Source organism: Peromyscus californicus, unplaced genomic scaffold (assembly GCF_007827085.1).
Source record: "Peromyscus californicus insignis strain IS unplaced genomic scaffold, ASM782708v3 Scaffold_12__1_contigs__length_115047231, whole genome shotgun sequence".
NCBI classification, from domain to species: domain Eukaryota; kingdom Metazoa; phylum Chordata; class Mammalia; order Rodentia; family Cricetidae; genus Peromyscus; species Peromyscus californicus.
The window spans coordinates 71,833,060-71,859,790 of record NW_026294413.1 but is presented as its reverse complement, the minus strand read 5'-3'; the positions used below and the strand labels follow the sequence as shown (position 1 = coordinate 71,859,790).

At 40.6% G+C, this 26,731-nt stretch overlaps 1 protein-coding gene across 1 annotated transcript in view; it reads right to left on the bottom strand.

The window, feature by feature from the left end:
• The window catches only part of Supt16h (SPT16 homolog, facilitates chromatin remodeling subunit), a 37,511-nt gene that overhangs the window by 6,943 nt on the left and 3,837 nt on the right, over nt 1-26,731 (bottom strand). Inside the window, exons 2-22 of the mRNA XM_052733298.1 lie at nt 18,037-18,129; nt 16,683-16,853; nt 15,902-16,054; nt 15,265-15,411; nt 14,647-14,798; nt 13,318-13,490; nt 12,829-12,919; nt 11,183-11,256; nt 10,961-11,073; nt 9,832-9,897; nt 9,626-9,721; nt 9,304-9,419; nt 9,051-9,204; nt 8,002-8,129; nt 6,801-6,936; nt 6,585-6,711; nt 6,269-6,387; nt 4,730-4,855; nt 4,309-4,421; nt 3,643-3,718; nt 2,627-2,796 (exon numbers count right to left, since the gene is read on the bottom strand). Of these exons, the coding sequence (XP_052589258.1) occupies nt 2,627-2,796; nt 3,643-3,718; nt 4,309-4,421; nt 4,730-4,855; nt 6,269-6,387; nt 6,585-6,711; nt 6,801-6,936; nt 8,002-8,129; nt 9,051-9,204; nt 9,304-9,419; nt 9,626-9,721; nt 9,832-9,897; nt 10,961-11,073; nt 11,183-11,256; nt 12,829-12,919; nt 13,318-13,490; nt 14,647-14,798; nt 15,265-15,411; nt 15,902-16,054; nt 16,683-16,853; nt 18,037-18,129 (2,594 nt within the window). The remainder of the gene's footprint in view (nt 1-2,626; nt 2,797-3,642; nt 3,719-4,308; nt 4,422-4,729; nt 4,856-6,268; nt 6,388-6,584; nt 6,712-6,800; nt 6,937-8,001; nt 8,130-9,050; nt 9,205-9,303; nt 9,420-9,625; nt 9,722-9,831; nt 9,898-10,960; nt 11,074-11,182; nt 11,257-12,828; nt 12,920-13,317; nt 13,491-14,646; nt 14,799-15,264; nt 15,412-15,901; nt 16,055-16,682; nt 16,854-18,036; nt 18,130-26,731) is intronic.

Below are 26,731 nucleotides of genomic sequence, written 5' to 3'. Positions count from 1 at the left end.
TTTAATCCCAGCACTAGGGAGGCAGAAGCAGGGGTATATCTGTGAGTTTGAGGCCAGCCTGGTCAATAGAGTGAGTTCTAGGACAGCCAGGGCTATACATAGAAACCCTGTCTCAAAACGAAAAAACAGAAACAAAACAAAAATCCAAACCCAAACCAATACCCCCATCCACATGTCAAAACCTTGGAATAAACCCAAAGGTGTAAAAGACCTCTATAATGAAATATCTTCCATGCTAATGGACTGGAAAAACTAATAGTGTGAAAATGGCTATCTTACCAAAAGCAATCTATAGATTCAATGTAAGTCCAATCAAAATTCCAATGCATTCTTCACAAAAATGTAAAACAAACAATCGAATGGAAAAAAAAAATCCTTAAAATTGGAAGCACATATGAACTCAGTTACCCAAAGCAATCTTGAGCAAGAAAGTAAAATGTACATACTATCATTCTTGATTTCAAGTTGTATTATAGCCACAGTAACAACAATAGCATTGTACTTACACAAAACAGACCACAGATCAAAGGAACAGAACAGAAGATCTAGTAGACATAGTGATAGTCACATGATTTTTGACAAAGATGGCAAAAATATACATCGGAGAAGTTAGCCTCATTAGTTAACAAAGAGATATTATAAAAAGAATATGCACTTGTAAAAGAATGGAACTAGATCCTTATCTCACACTGAACACATACTTGCACGCCCCTCAACAACAACAAATAACAAATGGGCTGGGCAGTGGATCTCTGGGAGTTCGAGGCCAGCTTGGTCTACAGAGTGAGTTGCAGATAGCTAGGAGAAACCCTGTATTGAAAAACAAACAGCCGGGCGGTGGTGGCGCACGCCTTTAATCCCAGCACTCGGGAGGCAGAGGCAGGCGGATCTCTGTGAGTTCGAGGCCAGCCTGGTCTACAGCGCAAGATCCAGGAAAGGCGCAAAGCTACACAGAGAAACCCTGTCTCGAAAAACCAAAAAAAAAAAAAAAGAAAAGAAAAACAAACAAACGACAAATAGGACTTCATAAAATTTAAAAGCCATATAGCCAAAGTTAACTGAGTGAAGACAGCCTACAGAATGGGAGGAAAATCTCTGCCAGTTATCTGACAGAGGATTAATGTCTAGAATAAAGACAAAGGTTGTTTTTCTAGAAGCACATGGGTGCTTACAACCATATATAACTCCAGTTCCAAGGGATAAGATGCCATCTTCTGGTCTCCGTGGGCACCAGGCATGCAAGTAATGCACAGACATACATGTAGGCAAAACATCTATACATAAAAATGAAAAAATACTAGGAACTCAAAACTTAACAAGAAATCAAAACAAACTAACAATAAATAGGTTAATGAACAGACAGGAGCCTGGGGATGTAGCTCAGTTGGTAGAGTTCTTGCCTAGTATGCAGAGCCCTGGGTTTGATCTCTAAAACTGCATAAACTGTGTGGGGGCACACAACCAGCAATCCTAGCACTCAGGAGGTCGAGGCATGATAGAAGTTCAAGGTTACCCTTGGTGGTACATATTGAGTTGAGGTCAGCCTTGCTTTTATGAGACTCTGTCTTAAGAACAACAAAATCTCAGTGAAAAGACTCATCGGGTAAGGGCACCTGCTAACCTGATGACCTAAGTTTCATCCCTTGAACCCACATGGTAGAAGAAAGAACTGACTCCACATGTGAGTTGTGGCATGATGCTGCATGCCCTGGCCAACAAATAAATAAACGTAGAACATCTGGGGCCGGAGGGATGGCTCAGAGGTTAAGAGTGCTTACTGCTCTTGTAGAGGACCCTGGTTCAGTTTCCAATATCTACTTCTCTTCTGGCTTCCATGGGTTCTTGCACACATATAGTACAGATCCATACACACAGGTACACAGATTCATAAAAGAAATGTAATTGTTAATGAAAATATGAAAAAAATGTTAAGCTTCACTGGCCATCAGAGAAACAAAGATCAAAACTACAAGATTATTTCATCTTACTTTAGTCAGAATATGTCACCAAGAAAAAAACAAATGACAGTGGACAAGAGAATCCTTATACACTTATTCAATCTCTGTGGTAATCAATATGAAGCTTTCTCAAAAGACTAGAAATCCAATCCACCTTTGCACGCCAAGCCAATATGTCACAGAGGTATTTGCATATCAATGTTTACTGCAGTCCTGTTCACAGAAGCTAAGCTATGGAACCAACTCAGGTGTATAAGAATGGATAAGGACCTGATATACATAAATGTCAATGCAACTGTAGGCAGCATATAAGAGAACTGAGGCAGTCTCAGAAAGTAAGTATTGTATGTTTTCTCTCAGTTGGGGTTCCTAGATTTATAGTCACATAAATTCATACAAGTATAGATTAATCAGAGTAGAAGTCAACTGTTTAGGTGAATGAAGACGATTAAAGAGAAGAGAGGGTGTATACTGTATCACCTAATATACACACACCCCAGAGACAAGATTCTCATGTATTACTTGGGCTGGACCCCAATTTCTGGGCTCAGGTAGTTCTTCTGTCTCAGGCGCCTGAGTAGCTGGGACTACAGGCACACACCATGGTGTAACAAACATAGCATTTTATAATACAGGGCAAATGGAAAGTGGCCAGCAGGTTTACTTACTTCAGCCACTCCTTGATGGGGTCTAGAGAGGCGACAGGAATGGCATTGATCATTGTGACTTTCTTGCTGTAATCCTTGTAGACAATCACCATATCAAAGTTCTTCAGGTGAAACTGGACCCTCTCAAAATGGATCAGCTCCACTTCATCCAATGTCACCACAAAAGGTGGCTGTCAAAACAGGAGTTGCATCATTATAATGTAAACTTCCCTCCAAGCATTTTTCAAACGATTACAGAATCTAAATCACCACACAAAGGAAAACTGTTTTGTTTTTTTTAAATTTGTTGTTGGTGTTTGTTTTTTTTGTTTTGTTTTGTTTTTGTTTTGAGACTGGGTTTCTTTGTGTAGCTTTGTGCCTTTCCTGGATCTTCCTCTGTAGACCAGGCTGGCCTTGAACTCAGAGATCCACCTGTCTCTGCCTCCCTGCTGGGATTAAAGGCGTGCTCCACCACCTCCCAGCTTGTTGTTGTTTTTAAAGATAAAAGCACATACTAAGAACTTTTAGTGCTTCTCTCAAGGAGAATAAATTCAGGGAATCCTCAAAGAAGCTTTTTAACTACTACAGACGCTTTAGAAGAATCATTTGCTTAATAAATTTTAAATCTGAGCTAGGCATCACAAGATGAAAATCACAATAATTAGGATCAAAAGGAATCCCTCTCCCCGCTCTCCCACCCGCTTTGGTTTTTGAGACAGGTTTCTCCATGTAGTCCTGGCTGTCCTGGACCTGCTCTGTAGACCAGGCTGTCCTGGAACTCACAGACATTTGCCTGCCTCTGCCTCCCAAGTGCTGAGATGAAAGGCATGCGCCACCACCCCTGGCTCCTTCCCCTTTCTAACAATTCTGTTACTAAGAGTAAGCAAGAAGGATGTAGGTGTTACTCAGCAGTACAGCATGTCCTCAGCAAGCAGCAGACTGTGGGTTTAATCTCTGAACAGTGGGATGGGAAGAAAAGTGAAAAGGAAAGGACCAGAAAATTAAAAGCAACAATAAAGGGATGCAAGAATACTCACCCACTCTGTAGCATTTACCAGTGCACTACTAGTGGGCTGAAGGAGACAGGTACTCCTGTAGGGAGCCCCATTAAACCTGAAAGAGAGTAAGAAAACAGTCCACTTACTACACCAGAGACTGCTGTTGGCATAAAACAAGCATCTTCCCTTGGCCAAACAGCTCCCAAAGAAATCACTCATGTAAACCCTTAAGATTTTAAAAATGAGCTGGACAGTGGTGGCGCACACCTTTAATCCTAGCACTCGGGAGGCAGAGGCAGGCAGATCTCTGTGAGTTGGAGTCCAGCCTGGTCTACAGAGCGAGTTCCAGGACAGGCACCAAAGCTACAGAGAAACCCTGTCTCAAAAAACAAAAACAAAGAAACAAAAAAAGATTTAAAAAATATATGTATCTACTTTTTAAAAAAATTCCTTGTACATGTGTGCTCGCATGTGGACATGTGTGAGTGAATGCAGGTGCTCAGAGGCCAGAGGCCCCAGGTCCTCCTGGAACCACCTCTCTAGCCCCAAATCCTTACAATCTTTGAGTTGTTATCTCAATGATTATCAGTTATTGGAAGAAAGAGTATATGTGATGTTAAATTATTAAAGAAACAATAACCCATTCCCTAAAACCTAGACCCATGAGCTTTCAGGATAAGACAAGAGGAAGAGGAAGTATATTACCCCAGGTCCCTAAACGGTACTTCAAACTCCAGCTCCTCCTTTGTTAGAGCCTCCACTTTTTCAATGAAATTCTTAAAGGCTGTTTTCAGTTTGTGTCTCATTTCTCGTTCCATCTGTGGAGGAAAAGAGTATTATTCACAGTCATCATATGACTTGTTAACAGTATTTCCCCTCAAAAAGTTCAGAATTCTTTCGTAGTTTTAATTTTCCTTACTCTGACACCTGATTGTGTTTAAGGCTCAAACCATAAACTATAGAGCTGACTGTCTAGCCTATGCTTAGTTCATAAGTCATTACACTGACTCACCAGAGCAGCTACTGAAGTTATTTGGTACCTATTTAGGAGCATAAAATACATCCCTCAGCTCATACTTAACCCTACTCTTACTACTCTGTAAATACCATTCTGAATTCCTCAGACCTGCTCGGCATAGAGGTCATCTCGATCATGCATGTGTTGATGTTTCCCCAAATCCGTGGTGATCTCTCCAACTTCTGTGTAGAACTGTACATCTGTGTGTCGTTTCTTCCCAAACATGATAGCATTCTAATGATAAACCAGAGAGAACAGGAAAATTAGAAGACTTAGGCCACCCAATCTACAAAAAGACAAGATGCTTTAAGAAACAAAACACAGTCAGGCATGGAGGTGCACACCTCTAATCCCAGCACTTGGGAGGCAGAGAAACTCTCTCTGAGTTTGAGGCCAGCCTGTTCTACAAAGCAAGTTCCAGGATAGCCAGGGTTGTTACACAGAGAAATTCTGTCTCAAAAAACAAAACAAACAAACAAACAAACTTCCCCAAGCCCCAAATACTTCAAACCTAAAAACACACTATGTACGACACTACTGACTGAATGGTCAGAGGTGTCCTTGGTGCAACAGCGGCAAACCCATCACAGGGCAACCAACCCCTGACTGGAACTGAGGCCCACCTCACAGGAGAGAAGTCACCTGTCACTGGAAACCTACTCAAAAGCCATGAGGTGGCAGGTCAGACTTCCCAGGGGGGAAACCACAGCTGCTGTTTTGCTAAATGGATAAGATACACCTATCAAATTACCTTCTAAATAATTATGTTAATCCCTACAGATTAGTTCTGCTGTCATCTCATCTTTGGTCAGAGAAGCTTCTTTTTGCATTGTGCAGTGCTAACTACAGAAACTTGTAACTGGTCAAAGTACTAAGACCAAATGACTGTTGCATGCTCATGCATAAATAGGACTCCCATCATTCCCTTCATGGCTGAGGAACATTGTAGAGGAAAGGGAGAAACAACGTCAGATGGGGCAGAATAGTCCTCTGGGAATGATCTAACCACTGTACTCATGACGTCACAGCAGTGGTTATCTGTCAACACCCTATTGTACAGAGAAAGAACCTGGGTTGCGAAGGGAGAGACATTTTCTTCAGTAGTCACTTAAGAGGTGCCCAGATTCCTGTAAATAACTTCAACTACACTCCTGCAGGCAACCCTAATCAAAGTCACCGGGCCACTGTACTTTATAAACATATTATTAAAGCCCTCCCTCCTCCTTTTGATTTGAGACACTGTTTCTCTGTGTAATAGCCCTGGCTGTCTAGAGCTCACTTTGTAGACCAGGCTGGCCTTGAACTCACAGAGATCTACCTGCCTCTGCCTCCTGAGTAGTGGGATTACAGGCATGCTCACTCCTGCTGGTTATTAAAACCTCTTTAATGATTATGATTTTATGTAATAAAAGAATATTAAGCCAGGCGGTGGTGGCACACGCCTTTAATCCCAGCACTCGGGAGGCAGAGGCAGGCAGATCTCTGTGAGTTCGAGGCCAGCCTGGTCTCCAAAGTGAGTTCCAGGAGAGGCGCAAAGCTACACAGAGAAACCCTGTCTCGAAAAAACAAAAAACAACAACAACAAAAAAGAATATTAAGCTTTTGCTGAGAGCTTTAATCACAGCTAGCTTAGGTAGAAGAGTGTACCTTGAGGTGAAAGTGCAAGACAATAATCATCTCCCCGTCACAGGGCTGGAACAAAGCGTGCTTAATATTATTGTACAGAATATCCACTTTGTCTCCTCGAACAGACGTGAAGCGGAAACCTGGGACAAAGAACGAGGTCACCACGTGTCAAGTAGTATCGTAGGTTAGGCCAAAGACAGGGAACTTAGTTGAACAGGGTCAGAGGAAGCACCACATATCAAGTTCCCATTCATCCTGGCTGTCTTGTAATGTGGGTTCCTCCCAGCACTTCTCTTGAAGCTACAGTCCTGGCACACGAGAGGTCATTCATACATACCATTGACATGAGCCTCCAGTGAGCCTTGCATTCTCTTCTGAGCAATGTTTGGACGAATGTACAGATCTTTCAGTTTTGGGTTACTCCGGTTTAGATTGATCACCAGTGAATCTTGTTTCACAATTCCCTAAGTGTTACAGAACAGTCTGTGAGTGTGTATGTATCCTCACATGGACTCCCAAACACCTGCACGTAGGTGCTTGTGTTCAGACTCACCTCTTTTTCTTTCTCTTCAGCTTCTCGGGTCTTGTAACGTTTTTGTACTTCTTTTATAATTCGGAAAGCGTTCTGAAGATTTAAGGCTGGTACAGTCTGTTCTCCAGGTGCTTTCATATTTGAAGCTCGGTATGTACTACAGAAGGACGACCATTTTTATAGATATTAGGATAGGCGACCTGAGCCCATTACTATAATTTGTAAGTGGTTAATCTTTCTGTTGTGTGTACATGCTGATGTGTGTGCTTGTGTGGAGGCCAGAGGTCAACACTGAATGTCCTTCTTAATCTCTCTCTACCTTTTTTGAGAGGCTCTTTCACAGATCCCTATAGATGGGCTGGTTAGCAAGATCAGAGGTCCCCATTGTCTTTACCTGGAACTACAGACGCAAGCCGCTGCACCTGTTCTTTTGGTGTTTAGTACGTGGGTCCGGCGAGATCTGAACTTAGGTCCTTATGCTTGCATGACAACCACTCTACCGACTCTCTCTTTCTAAGACTATCTTTTAAAAGACAATTTCACATAGCCCAAGCTGGCTTTGACCTTGCTTTGTTCAAAGGCTGGCCTTGAAGTCCTGATCCTCCAGCTGCACACCTCCCTGCTCCCACCATGCCCAGATGGCTTAATGTTTTTTTTTTTTATAAAAAACAACAACAACAAAAAAACTACCACTAAATATGGGAATGGTTGGAAATCAGGAAAAAAAAAGTCTTTAAAATGGAAAATATCAATAGCTAATCCACTGGAGAAGGGAAATCACACTGATATTTTTTTCACATTTGACATAGTATCTCCTAATATTCCATCCCACTCCACGAAGGAACAGAAAACAGAATTTAATGTAGCACACTTTCTTTCTTCCTCTTTCATGGGTTTTTTTGTTTGTTTGTTTATTTTTTTTTGTTTTTTTTGTGAGACAGGTCCTCTTGAATGTGGATTTCAAGCTGTACCTGGGCACCATAGTTGGCCCACACATATTTTTTACCTGAGGATTCACTGCAAAATGTGTACCGTGAATATAAAATTGCTTACAAGGATTCTAAACTAGGATACTTAAACTATTACAAAGTCATCATGCAAACCTAAACAAGTACCACCAGGTCTTGCAGTGGCTTCTTAGGAAAGATGCGGCAAACAATGAACACCTGAGAACACTGCTCCACTGGCAAGGGTTGGGGACAGTTGTATCTTGGGGACTCACATTTCCTTGACAAAAGTGGCTTCAGGGTTAGGAAAGATGTTGCCCTCATTCCTGCCCAGAGCACTGCCTGGACAATAGAAGTTGATTCGCAAGTAAGTGTAATCTCCTTCCACAGACATACTTATGTTCTGTTCAAAGAAAGAGAGAAAAGTTAGGTTTGTTACCAGACTATGGAGGTTAAAATGACATTAGCAGCTAAGAGTACAAGGGGTTGAGAATGAAGCTCAATGGCAGAGCGTTTATCTAAAGTGTACATGGTCCTGGTTCAATTCCTAGCTGCAGAAGAAAAAGTCTGAATTTTGCTGCTCTTTGAGTTAAACCTATGAAACAGAACCAAAATTGAGATAGGCACATTAAGCAGTGTTTTTTACATGATTAAGTGACTGCCTCTCAAAAATAAATAAGTAGGTAAGTAAATAAATAACCTAATTATAAAAGTATCTTATGACAGGGATCCACTTTAATGTTAAACAATGGTTACAAATCAAAGAAACACACAAATTCTAGGGGCTACAGGAGATGCTCAGGAGTTAAGTGCTTGCCGCACAAACACGATGACCCAGGTTTGGATCCCCAGCATCCACATACAATCCAAGTGTGCTATGGACAGCTATAATCCTAGGGCTAAGGGCAGGCAGAGACAGGTGGGTTTCCAGAGCTTGGTGGCCAGCTACTTCAGCCAATCACTCAGCTTAGAGCTCAATGAAAGACTGTCTCAAACCATAAGGTAGAGAGAGCTATGCAGTTAAGACCCTTGACACTTACCTATGGCACATGCACCTATATGCCCCCCACAAAACATACACATATACAACACAAACAAATTAAAAAAACCAAATAACTGGCAAATTATCTTTCTAGACTAATTGAATTTCCTACCAATTGAAAACTGGAATGGAAAAAGAGCAGGAGATAAAGGAGAGGCAGAAAGCAGCCCATTGAAGTGTAGGATGAAATTCAGAATGGGAGAAGAGCAGAAATTAGTAAAGTAAATACAACTGGAATCTTAAAAACTTGACAGGTGACACCTGACCCGGGAGTACTGGTACCTTGATTGTGGCAATATGGAAGGGTGTGGCAATGCCAAATACGGGCATTATCACAGTCTCATATTTTTTATCAATGTAGATCTTCATTTCCCGAATATGTGGTTCCTTAGGCATCAGAGATGGGTTTTTGTAGGACACATTAGATTTGCGAGCTCTGGAGTGGTGTTATAAAAAACAAAATGAAAAAGATAACTGAGAAATCTCTACAGTCACAGATCTCTAGACAACAGTCTCACTCAGTGTGGATTCCTACTTCTGAATCTGCTGTTCCCCTTTCTGCTCTGTCAGCCTCCTCTTGGCTTCCTCGTTGAGCTGGGCTGCCAGTTCCTTCTGATGTGCTCTCCGCTTCTCTTCTGCAGTCATTTCATTCTAGCAAAGTGAGAATCAAGTCACAGGACACGTGCAGCACGTGACAGGACATCACTGTTTTGTCAGTCTCCTGACGCCTCTGTGGTTAGCATTATGGGGCCCTAGCAGGAATGAAACTGGTCCTTCTCTGCCTCAGCCTCTTGAGTGTTGGGATTACAGATTAATTAGCATGGAATGGCCCATCTGATTCCCAGCAGTCAACTTACCCGGGTTCTTTCTGTCAGTAACGCTGCCCTAGAGCCTCTTCCCAAAAGGTCCTCTGCCTCATCTTTCTCTTCCTCCTCCTCTTCATCATCCTCATTCTGTGGGAATAAAGTAAATAACACCGTTTACTGTTTTTTTAAAAAACCAAAGTTGCTTAACTTTTCTACTGTACTTAGATTCCTGTAACAAGCACTTAGAGCTTTCTCACCTTTAGGAAAATCCCCACATTCTTTACTTTCTTTTTTACAGAAGTAAGAACAGTGGCTGGGCCATCCTAGAACAAAAAGAGAATTTAGACCTTCAACTTGAAGTGAACATTTGCTTTTAACTTACCACATATCTGGGCAATATCATGAACTTTCCAGATTCTAAAATGCTTAAAAAAAAAATTGTTTTTACTCTCCCAGTTTCTCTTTAGAACATACAATTTGAGCAATGGTTTATTTGAAATCTGGCTTTACCTAGCCCTGTAGCATTTGTGTTTTCTTTTTTTAAGCCTCTTTATTTGTATATGGGAATAATAAAACTGCCTTCTTTATACAGATATTATAAAGATCAAAAGATGTGATAATACACATAGGTTCTTAGCTTCTAGTACGAACAATGGAACAAACTATCAGCACTAAAACCAATTCTGGACTGGAGAGTCGGCTCAGTGGCTAAGTGCATATTGCTATTGCACAGGAAAGACCTGAACTCAGTTCTCAGCACACATGCTGGGCAACCCACAACTGCTTGCAACTCCCGCTTCAGGGCTTCAAAGGCCTCTGGCCTCCAAAGGCACTCATACACACACACACACACACTTGAAAAACAAACAAACCAAAAATCAATTCTGGGATCGAGGAGATGGCTAGCCACGGGAGGAGAACACTTACTAATGAAGAATTCACAAAAAAGCTGGGTGTGATCATACATAGCTGTAACCCCAGCACTGAGTGAGACAGGAGGATTCCAGGGAATTTTTGTTACTAAGCCTCACCACCAAAACTGGAGTTCTAGATTCAGGGAGAAACACTGCCCCAAAGGAATACACAGGGAATGGTAAGGATACCCAATGCCCCTTTCTGGTCTCTGTGTGTCCATTTGTACACACATATATGCAAACATTCAAAGTCACATACACACATACAAATGAACATGAAATATCAGAATTAGTTCCTGATTTAAAGTACTCATGGCCTGGCCAGAGAAAGTCTTTATTCCTAACTGTTCTATCAAGTCTAGGTAATGGACTTCACTAGTTAGCAACCATTAATAAAGACCACAAGCACCAGAGTCCACAATAGACTTCAAAGATTAGTTCACCAACACTGAAAATTAAAGAGATAGCACACCTCATCTACAAGCACGGTGTCACCAATGAACAGGGCATAGGTCTTCTCTTCTGGTTTTTTCCCATCTTTGTTGGTCAGGTCTGAAAATCCCAGGTTGATGCTGAAAACCATTCCTAAAATAATAAAATGGCGACCAGTCAGTGGCTACAGAAGGGTGCAGAAAAGGAATGACAGGGCATTACTCAAAAAATTATTTTCTTACTGTATGCATATAAAAATTACCTTTCTTTAGCTTATACTGATTTTTACTATTGATTACTAGAGAGCCTTCACGGAATTCAATTCCCATCCCAAATCTGAAAACAAAGAAAGAGAAATACAAGCAGCATGTTAAAACATAAGTAATAGAGCCCAACTGTGATTACAACTTTCAGATAAAGCAGGCCAACATAGGGAAGTGATTTGTCCTTCATGATCTATCAAAAAGAAGTGTGTGTGTGTGGGTCATGGCTCATGGTCAAAACAGGAAGCTAAGGTAGGAACATCAATCACCATGGTTTCAAGGTTAGTCTGGGCTACAGATTTGTCTAATAAAACAAAGCAAAAAAGAAAAAAAAATACAAAGAAATGTTTTAGGCCTTTAAATGTTATATGATCCCATATTAAAAAATAACTCCCAGGCCCAGTGGGATGGTTTATTGGGTAAGTGTGCATCCACGGCAGAGGAAAAGAACTGCTTCAAGATTTGTCCTCTGACCTCCACATGCACACCACTGCACACCCACATTCCCCTCCACAACACACAAATAAATGTGAAAGAAAATTTCAAAAGTTCCCCAATCACTTCATGCAACATTTATAAAGATTTAATATTAACATACACTAGTAGCCAGGCGGTGGTAGCGCACGCCTTTAATCCCAGCACTCGGAAGGTAGAGCCAGGTGGATCTCTGTGAGTTCGAGGCTAGCCTGGGCTACCAAGTAGTTCCAGGAAAGGCACAAAGCTACACAAAGAAACCCTGACTCCAAAAAACCAAAAAAACCAAAAACATATACTAGTATTTTTAGCTTTTTTTTTTTTTTTTTTTTTTTTTTTAAAGATTTATTTATTTAATTACATATACAGTGTTCTGCCTGCACGAATGCCTGAATGCCAGAAGAGGGCACCAGATCTCATTATAGATGGTTGTGAGTCACCATGTGGTTGCTGGGAATTGAACTCAGGACCTCTGGAAGAGCAGCCAGTGCTCTTAACCTCTGAGCCATCTCTCCAGCCCTATTTTTAGCTTTTAAAGTAAAATTAAAATTTAATATACCATGAAATCAAATTGGGAGTTTTTCTATAAATAATATAGAAGAGACTGAACCGAGAGGCTGTTTTTCAGTAGAATATTGCTAACAAAAATAATAGGACTTCTTATGATCCTAAGTCCAGAACAAAACCACATAGTGAGGAGAGTACCTAGAACTTGTTCCCTATGAGCTCTCTGTAACATTTTATCCAGCATTTCTGACTCATCATTCAATGGTAAAATACATTTTTTGACAAACATTGTATTAAGTTCAAGATAAATACAGCAGGACATCCTAGAGCCATTAATTGCTTTCTCTCTCTGGTAACATTTGTTTGGCACACATAAACACATTAGTGCAAAATACTGGCGAGACAATTGTGATGGCACATGCCTGCAATCCCAGTACATGAGAAGTTTTGTGTAACTCAGGCTGGCAGGAGGGTCTGAAATTCAAGGTCAGTGTGGGCTACACAGGGAGTTGGGAGGTCAGCCTGAGTTATTGCAGGAAACCTCATCTCAAAACAACAACAAAAAAAATGAAACACTCCCAAATATTGGCGAAACCAGTAAAATAATACAGACTGCATGCTAGTCATGAAACTGAGTCAACAGACACAACACACTGCAACACACCCTAGGTTTTTCGTAATTTTGTTCAGCAGTTCTGGCTTCTGTTTCTTAACCACATCCATGACAGAGTTATACACATCACATATCTTCACACCTAGTAAGATAGAAAAGAGACATCAAGTATTTTTCAGAGGACGACAACCACAAAATGACATCATGTAATTAAGCTGCTTTTACCTAAACATCCCTTAAAGTAGCGTTTCTCAAAGTGTGAAAAGAGGAGTATCTGCCATGAAGGAAATTAGGAATGTGAATTTTTTTAAAAAAGAAAGCACATAACCAACCATTTGTTTCTTCTGTGGTACTGGGGACTACAGCTGGTCTCTTAGGCGGTACTAGGAATGAAATCCAGGCCCTGCAAGTGCTAGGCAAGTGCTCTTGATCCCCAAGCTACATCGTCAGCCCTGAAAATCATCTCTCAGAATCACTAACCCAGGGGGACCATGACACACCAGTATCAGGACCCAAACCTTCTTTTCTTTGGAATCTTACCATGTCTTAACTCCTTTAGCAACTCCTCTTGAAGCTGGAGTAAAAAGTTGTAATTTTCTTGAACTTCCTGAGTAGGGTCAACCATCAAGGTGCGAACAAGATTGGAGCAGTAAGATTTGAAGCGAATGCCCATGGCACACGTAATGGCCCCAAAATGCATATGATTTTTATCACTAGAGACCAAAGAAAGAAAGCATTTTATCACCAAATCCAGCAAAGTATCACTGGCACATGACATCCACAATCACTGCTTGTCCTTGATACACCCCAAATTCCAAAGGAATAAAGATGTAAACTCCCCCCACTCCTAAACACACCACTTAAAGATAAGTGAGCAAAACTTTTAGGATAAAAATTCAGAGAGAGATGATAACCGCATTATAAAAATGGGAAGACAGTACAATTTATGGGCGTTAGGAAGTTACTTACATTCTGGTCCTCCACGAACTGTTGAGTTATAATTTTTGTCTCTGTGTATGTTTGTGTTTGGTGGTGTTGGGACTCAAATTTCAGGCCTTTGGACATCCCTAAGCCAGTGTTCTATTGCTGAGTTACAGTCCCAGCCAGACCCTTATTGGCTCTTATAGTATGTCTTAAAAAAGCGCTGGGCAGTGGTGGCACATGCCTTTAATACCAGCACTTGGGAGGCAGAGGCAGGTGGATCTCTGTGAATTTGAGGCCAGCCTGGTCTACAGAGTGAGTTCAGGACAGGCTTCAAAGCTACACAGAGAAACCTTGTTTTGAAAAAAAACAAAAACAAAAATATTAAAAAAGAATTACTCAATGGTATACCTAACCTTTTAATTTCTTTCCGTTTATTTTGCATTTTCTAGCACCACCCACCAGCGTCTCTCTCTCTGTAACTCTGGCTGGCCTTGAACTCAAGAGATCTATTTGCCTCTGCCTCTCAAGGGCTAGGATTAAAGGCTTATGCCACATTTGACTTTTCTAGCATTTAAAAACATTTTAGTTATATGTATGTGTCAAGGAGGCCAGGAGGAAGGAGGCCCCTGAGCTTTGGAGCTGATAGAGGTGTTTGTGAGCTGTCTGATGTGGGTGGTGGTATTTCAACTCTGTCCTCAAGACAGAGCAGCAATACGTGCTCTTAACTACTGAACTATCTCTCCAGCCCCCTTTTCTAGCATATTTAATAATTAGGACAAAAAATGTTTATTATCAAATGCTACTGTAAGAAGTAATGAAATACACATATACATGGTAAGATTAAATGTAAAGCAGATTAGTTATTCTGTCTCTTTTGACTTTTTGGAAAAGTAAACAACAGGTTACAATGCTCTGGTCATTATATTATGAAGTTTCCATACTTACCTCACTACACTGAATTTGAGATTATAGTTGCCACCACTCTGAATGATAGGAGGGTAACACATTTCCACAGTAGAAGGGTCTGCCCCGGCTAGGTACTTTTTCTCTTCGATGGCCTTTTCCACAGACTCCGCCAATTTGCTATGTCGAACTTTCTAAAGTATGCAGAAATACAGTAACACTCACTGGAGGGTAGCATGCTTCAGAAGTGCATGATTTTTAATGTGTTATCTGAAGGCATGGGCAGTGGTGGCGCATGCCTTTAATCCCAGCACTCAGAAGGCAGAGGCAGAGGCAGGTGGATCTCTGTGAGTTTGAGGCCAGCCTGGTCTACAGAGTGAGTTCCAGGACAGTCAGGACTGTTTCACAGAGAAACCCTGTCTTGAAAAACCAAAAAAAAAAAAAGAAGAAGAAATGTGGAGCTTACATGGAATTCATAGCTTTCTAAGTTTCTCCAGCAAAATAACAGCTTCAATAAACCACAGTACATGTTTACTTTCTTTGAAGGAGAGATAGCATACTTACTAACTTCAAAAGAAGTAAAAAACAAAACAAAAACTGAAAATGTGCTACAAGCTGAGCAGTGACTTGGTACTGCTTCATCAATACAATTTTCATTACCTCATCTGCATCCACTATTTCCATGACCCTTTCCTTGAAGAATTTGTTGAAGACCTCAGAGGTGATGCTGGCTGCTTTCTTCATCAAGGTGAGCTCACCATCCTCCTTCACAGCAATGGTGTACGCCACAACGGCACTGATATCTACCTGCAGGCAAAGTATGAAGCTCTAATGCAAACCTGGCTGCTCAACACAACTGCAGCAATGCCATCTATTCAGAATGCTCAGTCTCTTCCAGAAATGACTAAACACTTAACAAATCCCTCTTAGAACACACGTATATTCTATGAGACATTTACCTAATGTACCACTTAAAACATAAATTTATCCTTCTAAAGGTGATTGTAAATGCCGAAGGAAGAAAGGCAGGAAGGCAGGGAAAAGATGACCCCAAAACCGTTTCTGGATAAGAAATTTTTCTCAACTATCTAATATGAGTTACCTAATGTGGCTGCACTGCTTCTGAATGCCTTATTTTCTGAATGAAAATTAAACTGGAATAGTACTTAGCCAAAGGACATGGAAAACAGAAATGTGAATGAACATGGGCTTTCCCAAATGGAAACCCTCAGCAGTGAGGGAAGCCCATTCCACCTCCTGTCTCCCTTTCAATGTGCTACTCCCGAAGAACCCTTACTTTGTCAAAGCCCTCCTTGTTGAGACAGTCACTCCAGCTCTTCATGAACTCTCCAGGGAACTTGTCTTTGCTGAACACTCCAATTTTCTTGCCATTCTTGCTTTCTTTAATGGCTTCAATCATTTTGTCAAAGCTGCTTTTATTACTTTCATTCTATCAATGCCACAGGAAAGGAAATGTTAATTAAAGAATTAGACTTCTATTTTCTACCTAGCAACACGCAGAGAGTAATAATCTAAACCGTGGAAAGGATGTTTTCTGAGCCACACCTATTTCTTCAGAGCAGATTTTCACATAGCCAATGCTGACAGACATTTTCTTTGGGTATTTTGACAAGACTATTCTCTTGCTTTAGAAAAAGACTGAAAACTCAAATACTCAGAAAATTCTGAGAAATGAGTACATCTAAGCTTTCTTAAGGATTTTTAGGTTATGAGCTCTAATTAGTTATTGCCATGGAAACAAACAGCATCCTCAAAAAATGGTCAATCAAGTTAGCATTGCTCACTAGACTCCACAGCTCATTCCACTGCTGCCAAGCTAGCAGTTCCAGAGCTCTTTTCTTCTTACCCAACTGAAGGCACAGCTCTGTGATTAGCGCTACAGCTTTTCTCATCTTTTGTTTGTTTTGCCTGTCTCTGTCTCCCAAGTGTTGGGACTAGAGGTGTGTTCCACCATGTCTGGCCTTCTTTCATGCTTTTTAAAAGTCCCCAACGCACTTGTTTGTGTTCAACGCTTAACACTCTATCCCACATTTGTAACAACATTTATTGGTGCTAACCTTCTCTCTGATGAGCAGTGTTATGGCAGGGGCTCCATTAGCATTCTCATTTCCTTTAGTATTGGCAATCTGTTTCAAAAACTCCACCTTTTTTTTGCTGGCCATGAAGATGATTTTGTCATCACAGAAGACCATGATTGTATCAGTTAGTTCATAACCAAAGAGCCATGTCTATGGGAAAAACAAAAGTAACAAAAGTATTATAGATAAACATATTATTGATAAAATAAGATATCCACGTTAACTTTAAAATCTGGGATGGAGCAGCTTTGATGTGGATACAAATATCTGGATCAGGGGTTGAATAATAGGTGCTGAACGGTTAGATGGGTGTGTGTGTGTGTGTGTGTGTGTGTGTGTGTGTGTACGCTCGCGTGCGCGAGACATATGATTCCATCTGCTTTTATGTGCTTAAAATATTTCATAGTTAAAAACATCAAATCATCGAGAGGCAGAGGCAGGCAGTTATCTGTGAGTTCAAGCCCAGTCTGGTCTACAGAGCGAGATTCAGGATAGCCAGGGCTATACCGAAAAACCTTGTCTCTCTGAAATAAACAAACAAACAAACAAAGAACCCAAAACAAAACAAAAAAAATTACTGTAAAAAATATCAAATCATTTGGACAATTTGTGTTTCATTTACTTTTCCCTGGCAATGAAGGGTGTCTAGAGCCTTATGAATGCTAAGCTCCAGAGAGCTTATGCTATGGGAGCTACCTGTCACTGCTCAGAACACAAACACATAGCATAAGAGGCAGGCACACATCCAGTAAAGTGAGCATTTTATCTTCTTGGAGACTGCAGCTGACTACAACTATTCATGTCTTTCTTCATTCATTTAAAGTCAAGGCAGAATGCACAGCAAGACTCTACTTCTGACCCTTTCTGCCAGTAAGTATGGCTGGCTACTAGATTATATCTTGGTGAATAAGAAATAAGTACACATGTCATGTCAGACTCCAAGTAAGCCATTTTAAAACAGGAAGGTTGTTAGTTTTCCTTTCTCTGTATTTCTGCTCAGAGTAAAGAAAGAATGACCAAAGTTCTAGCAGCTACTTCATATCATGACCAAAATGGAATAGCAGGAAACTGTTACATGCAATTAAATACATTTGATTCACATACTCCTTTTTTCCTTAGATTCTACTCAGTGCTAAAGTCAATGAAATTTATGTGATGATGAAGACATTCTACATCGACTCTGATGTATAAGTTAGTACCACTGAGAACCTCAACACAGGTGATGGGACTGATAATGCTGGAGATCAAGTACAGAGCTTCCCAAATATTAAGCACATCTTTTAATACTGAGCTACATACTAGACCCAGGAACTAAACGCTGTAAGCCTCTTACCTGTAAGGCAGTTGACTTGGCATACACAATTTCTTCATCAACACCCACAGATACAACAATGGCATCAATACTGGCATACTCATCTTCTCCTTTCTGAAAAGAGAGGATAATTTAATTACTTTCTTTGTGTATGTGTTCCTGAAGACTAGAGCAGGATATGGGGTGTCTTCTATCCATTTGTCTTATTGTTTTGAAACAGGGTCTCTCACTAAACCAGAAATTTGCAATTTAACTAGGCTGGCCATGTGTTGAGCTGTTGGCATCGATCTATCTCTGTGCCCCAATGCTAAAGTTAAAGGCATGTGTGTCTATGATGACCTTTTTATGTGGGTGCTGAGGATTTGAAGTCAGGTCCTCATGCCTGCAGGAAAAGTACATCTTCCCAGAACCTTATTATTTTTTACATACCAGTAACAGAAATACAGATTTCACTATTGTACTGCCTAACGTACAATTTTTCCTAACAGCCAGAAATTTGACATGCATGCTTGCTTGCTAACAACTATTAAGTTACCTCTTTAAAAACTTAGCTTTGAAATACATTCACACAAAATAAAAGCCACCCTTTTTCAGCACATACTCAGATATGGAAACATCACCACTATCAAACTTCAGAACACCTTCATCTCCTCCAAAAGAGATTTTACTCATTAGCAATCATTTTCACTTCTCTTTGCTTCCTCTCCAACTTCTGGAAATTACTAATCTGTTTCTAATGATTTGCCTTCTCTGGACATTTCATATAGTACTATCATTAGTATGTAGTGTTTGTGTGTGATTTTTTTCACTTAACATGCTTTCACGGTTCATCTGTTTTAATATTATCAGTATTTCACTGTGTATGGGCACACGTGGAAGCCAGAGGTTGAGGTGTTGAGTGTCTTCCTGAACTGCTTTCAACCTTAGTCTATTTTAAAGACGGCCTGCAAGTTTGTGCACTAGGCTGGTCTCAAACTTACAGATATCCTTCTACTTCTCCCTCCCTCGTGTGCCCAGAGAGCTATGGTCTCTCTGAACCTGGAGCTCACTGATTCAGCCAGGCTGGCTATCTTTCTAAACTCTCTGTTCTCAGCACTGGGATACAGAGACACACTGATGCACTGGCTTTTACCTGGGTGCTAAGGATCTGAACTTAGGTCTCAGGCTTGCACAGAAAACACTTAATGAATAGAGCCAAATTATTTCATTATGTGGATATACTTCAGTTTATTAAACCAACCAGCAGTTAGTTGCTTTAACATTTTGGTAATTCCTGATTTAATTTTTTTAGTCACTGGGTGTGTGACAAGTGTGGGCTGGAGTGCATATGGGATGCATGTGAACTAGGACAACTTTTAGGAGTGGTCCACTATTCGATTCAGGAACTGAACTCAGAACTCCAGACTGAGTACCTTTACCTGATGAGCCATTCTGCATACTGTTTCCACTTTTGAGCTAGTATAAATAATGTTACCACAACCACTTATGTACAAGGTTTTGTTTGCATACAGCTATCTTGAGTAAATGTTTAGGAGAGGAATTGCTTGGTCATATGGTAACTCCACCTCTAACTCTCCAAGGAACTACCAGACGGCTTTCTAGTAACTGTATTATTTTATGTTTTTTACTAGACTGTATAAGGGTTCTCTCCTTCTAGTGCATAGGCTCTAAGGATGGAACTCAGGTTGTTAGGCTTGGTGGTGAGCACCTTTACTGAGCCTTCTCTGTGGCCCACATTATCTTTTTGTTAAGTATAAATTAGTATCTTACTGTTGTTGATTTGATTTTCCCCGGTAGTTAATGACATGTATCTTGTAACTGTACCTTTTTTGGGTGAAAGGCCTATTTAGATTGTTACACAATTTATTTATTGTTTTTGGTTTTTCGAGACAAGGTTTCTCTGTGTAGTTTTGGTGCCTGTCCTGGATCTTGCTCCGAAGACCAGGCTGGCCTCGAACTCACAGATATCTGCCTGGCTCTGCCTCCCGAGTGCTGTGATTAAAGGCATGTGCAACCGCCACACGGCTGTTACACAATTTATAATGTTACTGAATTATATTTGATTTTTAGATTTGTGTATATTAGTGTTTTGCTTGCATGCACGTGTGTGTACAATGTGTGTACCCAGTACTCACAAATTGTCCTTTGACCTCCACACATGCACACCACCCTTGCCCCCACATAAAAATAAAAGTAAATTTCAAACTTTTCCCATTTAATTTTGGTTTTTACATTTAGACGTGATTTACTCTGAAATGTTTTTAAAAAGATTTATGAATGTTTGTATGACTGAATGAATTTATGTACATGAACCAGGTGTGACCAGGTGCCCACGGAAGGCAGGAAAAGAAGGTTATCAGGTCCCCTAAACTGGAGTTGCAGGCTGTTGTGAGCTGCCATGTTGTTAGGAACTGAATGCAGGTCTTCTGCCAGAGAAGCCAGTTCTCTAAATCATGGAGCCATCTTTCCACCCCCGACTGAACTCTCGGCACATGTCTGTGTGTTCAGTTGCTCACTGAATTGTGCTCTCTTGTCCAGCATCACATCGAACTGTATAGCTTTGTAGTTTGACATTGAGATGCACGAGTCTTCTGACTACTATCCACTCTTAGAAAGCTCCACAGTAACAAAAGAATGACAATGATGGCTTCCCCAAAGAGCTTTCAACCTCTTCTCCTTTATCTTCCTAAAATATGAACCGGTATTCTGACTAACGTCCCACCGTACTGTAGGGCACCAGACCATATTCCTCCTGTGTTTTGGTACCTGTTATCCACCCTCCCTTTGTCCTTATCCCTCTGCCTTTCTGAACCAAAAGTTACCACTATTCATCATTCAGGTGGACCTTTAAGCCTCCGTATGAGAGGATATGTAGTATGTATGTTATCTGTGTATGGCTTATTTCATTTACCATAATGTTAAATCAAATAATTCTGTGGCAGAATTTAATTATTTTCTTTTAAAACATTTAGATCTCCCGGAGTTAGTTACAGGTAGTTGTAAGCTGTCTGATTTGGGTGCTGGAAAGCAAACTCAAATTCTCTGAAATAGCAGCAAGCAATCTTAATCACCAAGCCATCTCTCTAGCCCTCGATTTTCTTTTAAAGACACACTCATGCTGTGTAGCTCAAGCTAGACTTGAACTTACTATCTTCCTGCCTCTGGCAACTGTTACGGTGTGTGGGGCCATACCTAGCTTATTCTCTGTCTTGAGTAACATTCCATTTGTTTATGTACCGTACTGTTCTTATGCATTCACCCTTGGATAGACAAGTAGGCTGACTGCATATCCGGCTGTTGTGAGCAGTACTGCAGCAAACATGAGTGCAGGTGTCTTCCTGATACATGGCTTTACTTTCCTTTAGACACATCGAGAGGAGGGATAGCAGTATCATGTGGCAGATCTTCGGCACCATTCTGCATAATGGCCACATTAATTTAGTCCCACCAATGGTATCTGAGACTCCTGTTCCTCCCATTGTTGCTGGTATGCTGCATTTTTGATAATTGCATCCTAACTGGAACAGGGCTTCAATGTGCATTTTCCTGATGACTAGTAAACTGTTAAAATCTAATAAAAGCACACATACTAAGTTTTATTAAAAACTTATTTGGAAATCTTTATTGGGAAGTTTCTGGTTTTTAACCAGAAGACTTAAGAGTCTCTGACAAGCTTTATCAGATAGGATATTAGTATTGCTGATTTATTTTATTTCAAGACAAGATTTCACTATGTAACTAAAATTGGTCTTAAATTTATGCTCCTTCTACCTCAGCAGCCTGAATAATTTCTTTCAGCAATTCCAAGTAATGGGTATTAAGTTGCTGGTGTATATTCTACCTTTAGAGAAACAGTATGTGTACTGAACAAATACTCCTAAGATCAGACTGTTGGGTTTTAAACCACAACCCCACTTAGTTTTGACCTAAACTTCCTGAAACAAGCTAAACAATCCTTATCTTCTGCAGTGTTGTCCTGAGAGTTACAAAAGTTAATGTGCTTGTAATACTGTTTAGCTCACAGGAATCATTATATCAGTATCTATGTCTCTGAAAGACTAAAATGGCTCTTAACTAAAACTCTCAGTGCAAAGCAGAAAGGTAATGTTACTGCTATCAAGATTAGTCATCATACATAACCAGCAAAAATACAGTGAACCTGGTTCTGAAAACCTGTGCAGCTCAAAAGAAAATGGTATTACTTCAAATATTCAAACCCAGAGTAAAAGTTACATAGTTTTCAGTTTTCTTTTAATCTTGGTCAGACTAAGAATGTACATGTTTGCGCTGGTCCCTAACATTTGCAACAATTTGTTAAAACAGTGGCACTTACGTTACTTCTATTTTCGACAAGTGACATGCTTTTCTGTTTATACTGATGCACAGCATCATTTAAACAATGCAAAGAGTTCAATAGTTTTTCAGAAGAGCAGTAGTAAGAGTGCATAGAGCTTAGGTACACCTGTAGTGAATGACGAGCAAGCACTCCAATGGGAAGAAATTGGTAAGAGGTCTCACAGAATCTCAGGAGACACTAAGTATGACAGACGGGCGTTGGGGTCTGTAGATAAGAGCAGGGCTGACAGGGTTCAGACACATCTCCAATTCTCAGGAGCCCTGATCTAATCCCTTTGTAAAATAATTTAATTTTCATTAGAAACCACCTACTGAAGCATTAAGTGTACGTGAAAGTGCTCAACTCAGATACTAGACCCAGTAGAAGAGATGTTCTAAATTATCAGAAAGTTAAATAAAAATTCTGCATTCTATATAACAATACTTGTAAACAAGTAACAAGATGAGCCAAAATAGCCGGGTGGTGGTGGCGCACGCCTTTAATCCCAGCACTCGGGAGGCAGAGGCAGGTGGATCTTTGTGAGTTCAAGGCCAGCCTGGGCTACAGAGCAAGATCCAGGAAAAGGCGCAAAGCTACACAGAGAAACCCTGTCTCAAAAAAAAAACAAAAAAAAACAAAAAACAAAACAAAAAAAAAAAAGATGAGCCAAAATAAGAAATGCTCAACTTTGAACCTTACTGATCTGGAAAAAAGCAAACAAAACACTTAAATACTGACATCTGGTGGTTCTCTATGGAATAAACACAGCCAATCCACTCTGCAGAGAGGTCCCTTTCACACAGCTTTCAGTGCCTTAACAACTTCTTGTTAATGTGAAGAGACAGACTCCTATTTATTTATTTTTTTCTTTGAAATAAGGTCTCGTTATGTAGCCTATGTGGCACGAGACCCTCATACTCAGCTTCCCAAGTGCTGGATTATAGGTATGCACGAATGTGCTTGACTTTCATTTTGGTTCCTTAGATCTCCCAAACTTGTGAGATACCATATAGGTATGCATACAGGAAGCACACAAGACAAACCTGAAACTCTTTCATTAAAAGACTCCATAAGAGGAAGAAATCAAGTAGAGGTACAACTGATGAGAGACGAGCACTAGGTGATATCACTGTTTATGAACATCACAGTATGTTCTCCCAAAGCTAGTTAGTACAGAGATGGTACAAGTCAAACACTGAACATAGACTCTTGCTACGATTAAGTAGTGTGGCAGTACCAGGCAGTGGTGGTGCATGTCTTTAATCCCAGCACTTGGGAGACAGAGGCAGGTGGATCTGAGTTCATGGCCAGCCTGGTCTACTGAGTGAGTTCCAGGACAGCCAGGGCTAGAGAGAGAAACCTTGTCTCGAAAAACCAAAAAGAAGTGTGGTGGCGCCAGAGAGAAGGCTCAGTGATTAGGAATGGTAGTTGCTTTTTCAAGGACAAGGTTCAATTCCAAACACCCACAACTATCTGTAACTCCAGTTCTGGGGGAGCCAATGTTCTTTTCTGGTTTCCTGAGGCACCAGGTATGCACATGGTACACAGACATACATGCAGGTAAAACACCCACACAAATAAAATAAGGCACACAAACACACTGTTTTACAGAGGCTTTTTTTTTTTTTCCTTTTTCTCTCCTAGACAGGATCTTATGCAGCTCAAGGCAGCCTCAAACTTTCCTATGTAATCAAAGATGACTTTGAACTAATGTTGTTTCCACTTCCCAAGACCTGTGGTCACAAATGTGGGATACCATGTCTCCAAGACTTAAAAAAAACAACAACAAAAACACCTATGGGTGCTTTGTTTGCTTCTTTTTGCACACAACGCTTGTGTCTGGTGCTCGTAAAGGTCAAGAAGAGGGCAATGGATCCCTTGGAATTTGACTTGCAGTTGGTTGAGAGCTGTCATGGGTGGGGTAGTGCATGCTTATATAACTCCATCATTCTGGGAGACAGAGGCAGGAGGATGGCTGTGAGTTCCAGGAGTCCCTGCCCCTACCCCAAACACCAAAACAATGCTAAAAACATAGTGTAACAAATACATCATCACCAGTAACATTATCACCAACCATCAAGTGTCTTCTACTAAACACTATTGCATGCGCTACACTTCACAGAACTAGTAGCACATAAGGATTTATTTATTTGTTTGTTTATTTATTTATTTATGTATTTTGAGGCAAGGTTTCTCTGTGTAGCCCTGGCTGTTTGTGTAGACCAGGCTAGCCTTGAACGCAAGAGATCCACCTGCCTCTGTCTCCCGAGAGCTGGGATGAAAGGCATGTGCCACTGCTGCCCAGTAGATTTTTTTTTAATCACCACAAACATGTAAAACCATGTAAGCAGTGTGCTGCATCTCATCAAAAGCTACAATGCGACTGATAGGATTTTCAGCTCTATTCTCTTTGAACAACACTAAATTGCAGTCCAAGACTGATAAGCTGTTATAAGTACAGGAGGGTGTGGTAAACACAAGTTATGAATAAGGGCAAGAGCTGCTAGAAATAAATAGCATAAGCAAAAAGCAACTCATTGAAGATGGAAAAATCAAGTTAATATATAGTTCCTGGAAGTAGAAGACAGATAAGTAAAAATAAAAGACAAAATGCCAGTTTTAACCCAAATGTATAAAATTACTGGACAAAACACTATTCAAACATTCAAACACACACTATTACAAAATTTCAAAACAGATTACCAGGCTTTCTCCAAAAGGAATACTGAAAGCCTGAATAACAAAATGGTACCTCCAAAATCTTGAGCAGAAAATTATTTTCAACCTTAAAAAAAAAAAGAGAGAGAAAGTTCACTATGCAGCCCTGGCTGGCCTGGAACTCATGGAGATGTGCCTGCATCTGCCTCTCCTAAATTCTGGGATTAAAGCATGACCCCACCACACCCTGTTCAACCTAGGCATTTTATCTATTAAATTCTTTTTCTCTGGACAGATCTATGAATATTCAAATAACACATCAAATATTAATCAGATGTTAAAAGTCTGGAAGGACTTCAAATGTTATTGCTAACAATGTCTTGCTTGCCTATGATCTCTCCAACATAAGACCACCACATCCACACTTCAGTGGTCACTGAAACATTCTGCACAGCTTCCTCAACAGTTTTTTGAACTTTGGATCATTTTCTTCAGGCCCTGACTAGCTATAGGGCTCTCAGTTAGGATTGGTGGGGAACCAGCTTAACCTTGGCAAAGTGAATGCTCTAACCCACTGAGCCATTAATCCAAAGTGGCCTGGAGAGATGGCTTAGCAAATAAGAGCAATGGCAGCTCTTCCAGAGAACACAGTCCAATTCCCAGCAGCCATTTGATGGCTCATAACCATTTGTACTCCAGTTTCAGAAGATCTGACTTTCTCTTCTGTCTTCTGTGAGTACCAGGCATGCAAGTGGTACACAATACACATGTAGACACTCACATATACACTTTGGGAGGTGGGTCTAGTGGAAGGAGGTTAGGTAAGGGGTGCCGTTGAAGCAGATACTATAACCTCGATCCCCCCTTTTCTTCATTTTCAGGGTGCTATGAGATGAAAGGCCTCTTTGGTCATGTGTTGTACACTCAGTTGTCATAATGTCAAAAGGAATGAGACCACATTAACAATGGACTAGACCTCTGAAAACATGAGCTTTTCTCATTAGAAGTTATCTCAGAGCCGGGCGGTGGTGGCACATGCCTTTAATCCCAGCACTCGGGAGGCAGAGCCAGGAGGAGCTCTGTGAGTTTGAGGCCAGCCTGGGCTACAGAGTGAGATCCAGGATAGGCACTAAAACTACACAGAGAAACCCTGTCTCGAAAAAAAAACCAAAGACAAACAACAAAAAAAAGTTATCTTAGCTTGTTTTTGTTAAGAGTGGTAGAAAGCTATCTATCACATAAAATAAAACATTTTGAAAATATAAAAGACTTGAGAAATTTATTCTACTTACCCTTCTTTAAAAACTTTTGGAGAAAATGTTCTCAAAACAAAAACCAAACCCAGGGGTCAGGGAGCTGGAGAGATGGCTTAGTGGCTGTTGTACTTTCTGTGCCAATACAACTCACAAAACATGACAAACATTCCTAAGATCTGCTAGACGTGCTGCAAGAAATGGAGCAAGCACCAGCCCCACGAAGTGACAGAGTGAAAGAAGGGCAAGGGTTCTCTGTATGCCCAGGGCTACATGTGGCATAATGACAGGGAGTGGAGTGGCCACAGCGGGCAGATTAAGCTTATTTTCCACAAAAAAGGCTAAAACTATAAGGAAGATTGTGCTGAGATTTGAGTGTGCTGAGCCCAAGTACAGATCTAAGGAATGCTGGCTGGAAAGACATGCAAACATTTTGAATTGAGAGGAAACAAGGAGAGAAAAGGGCCAA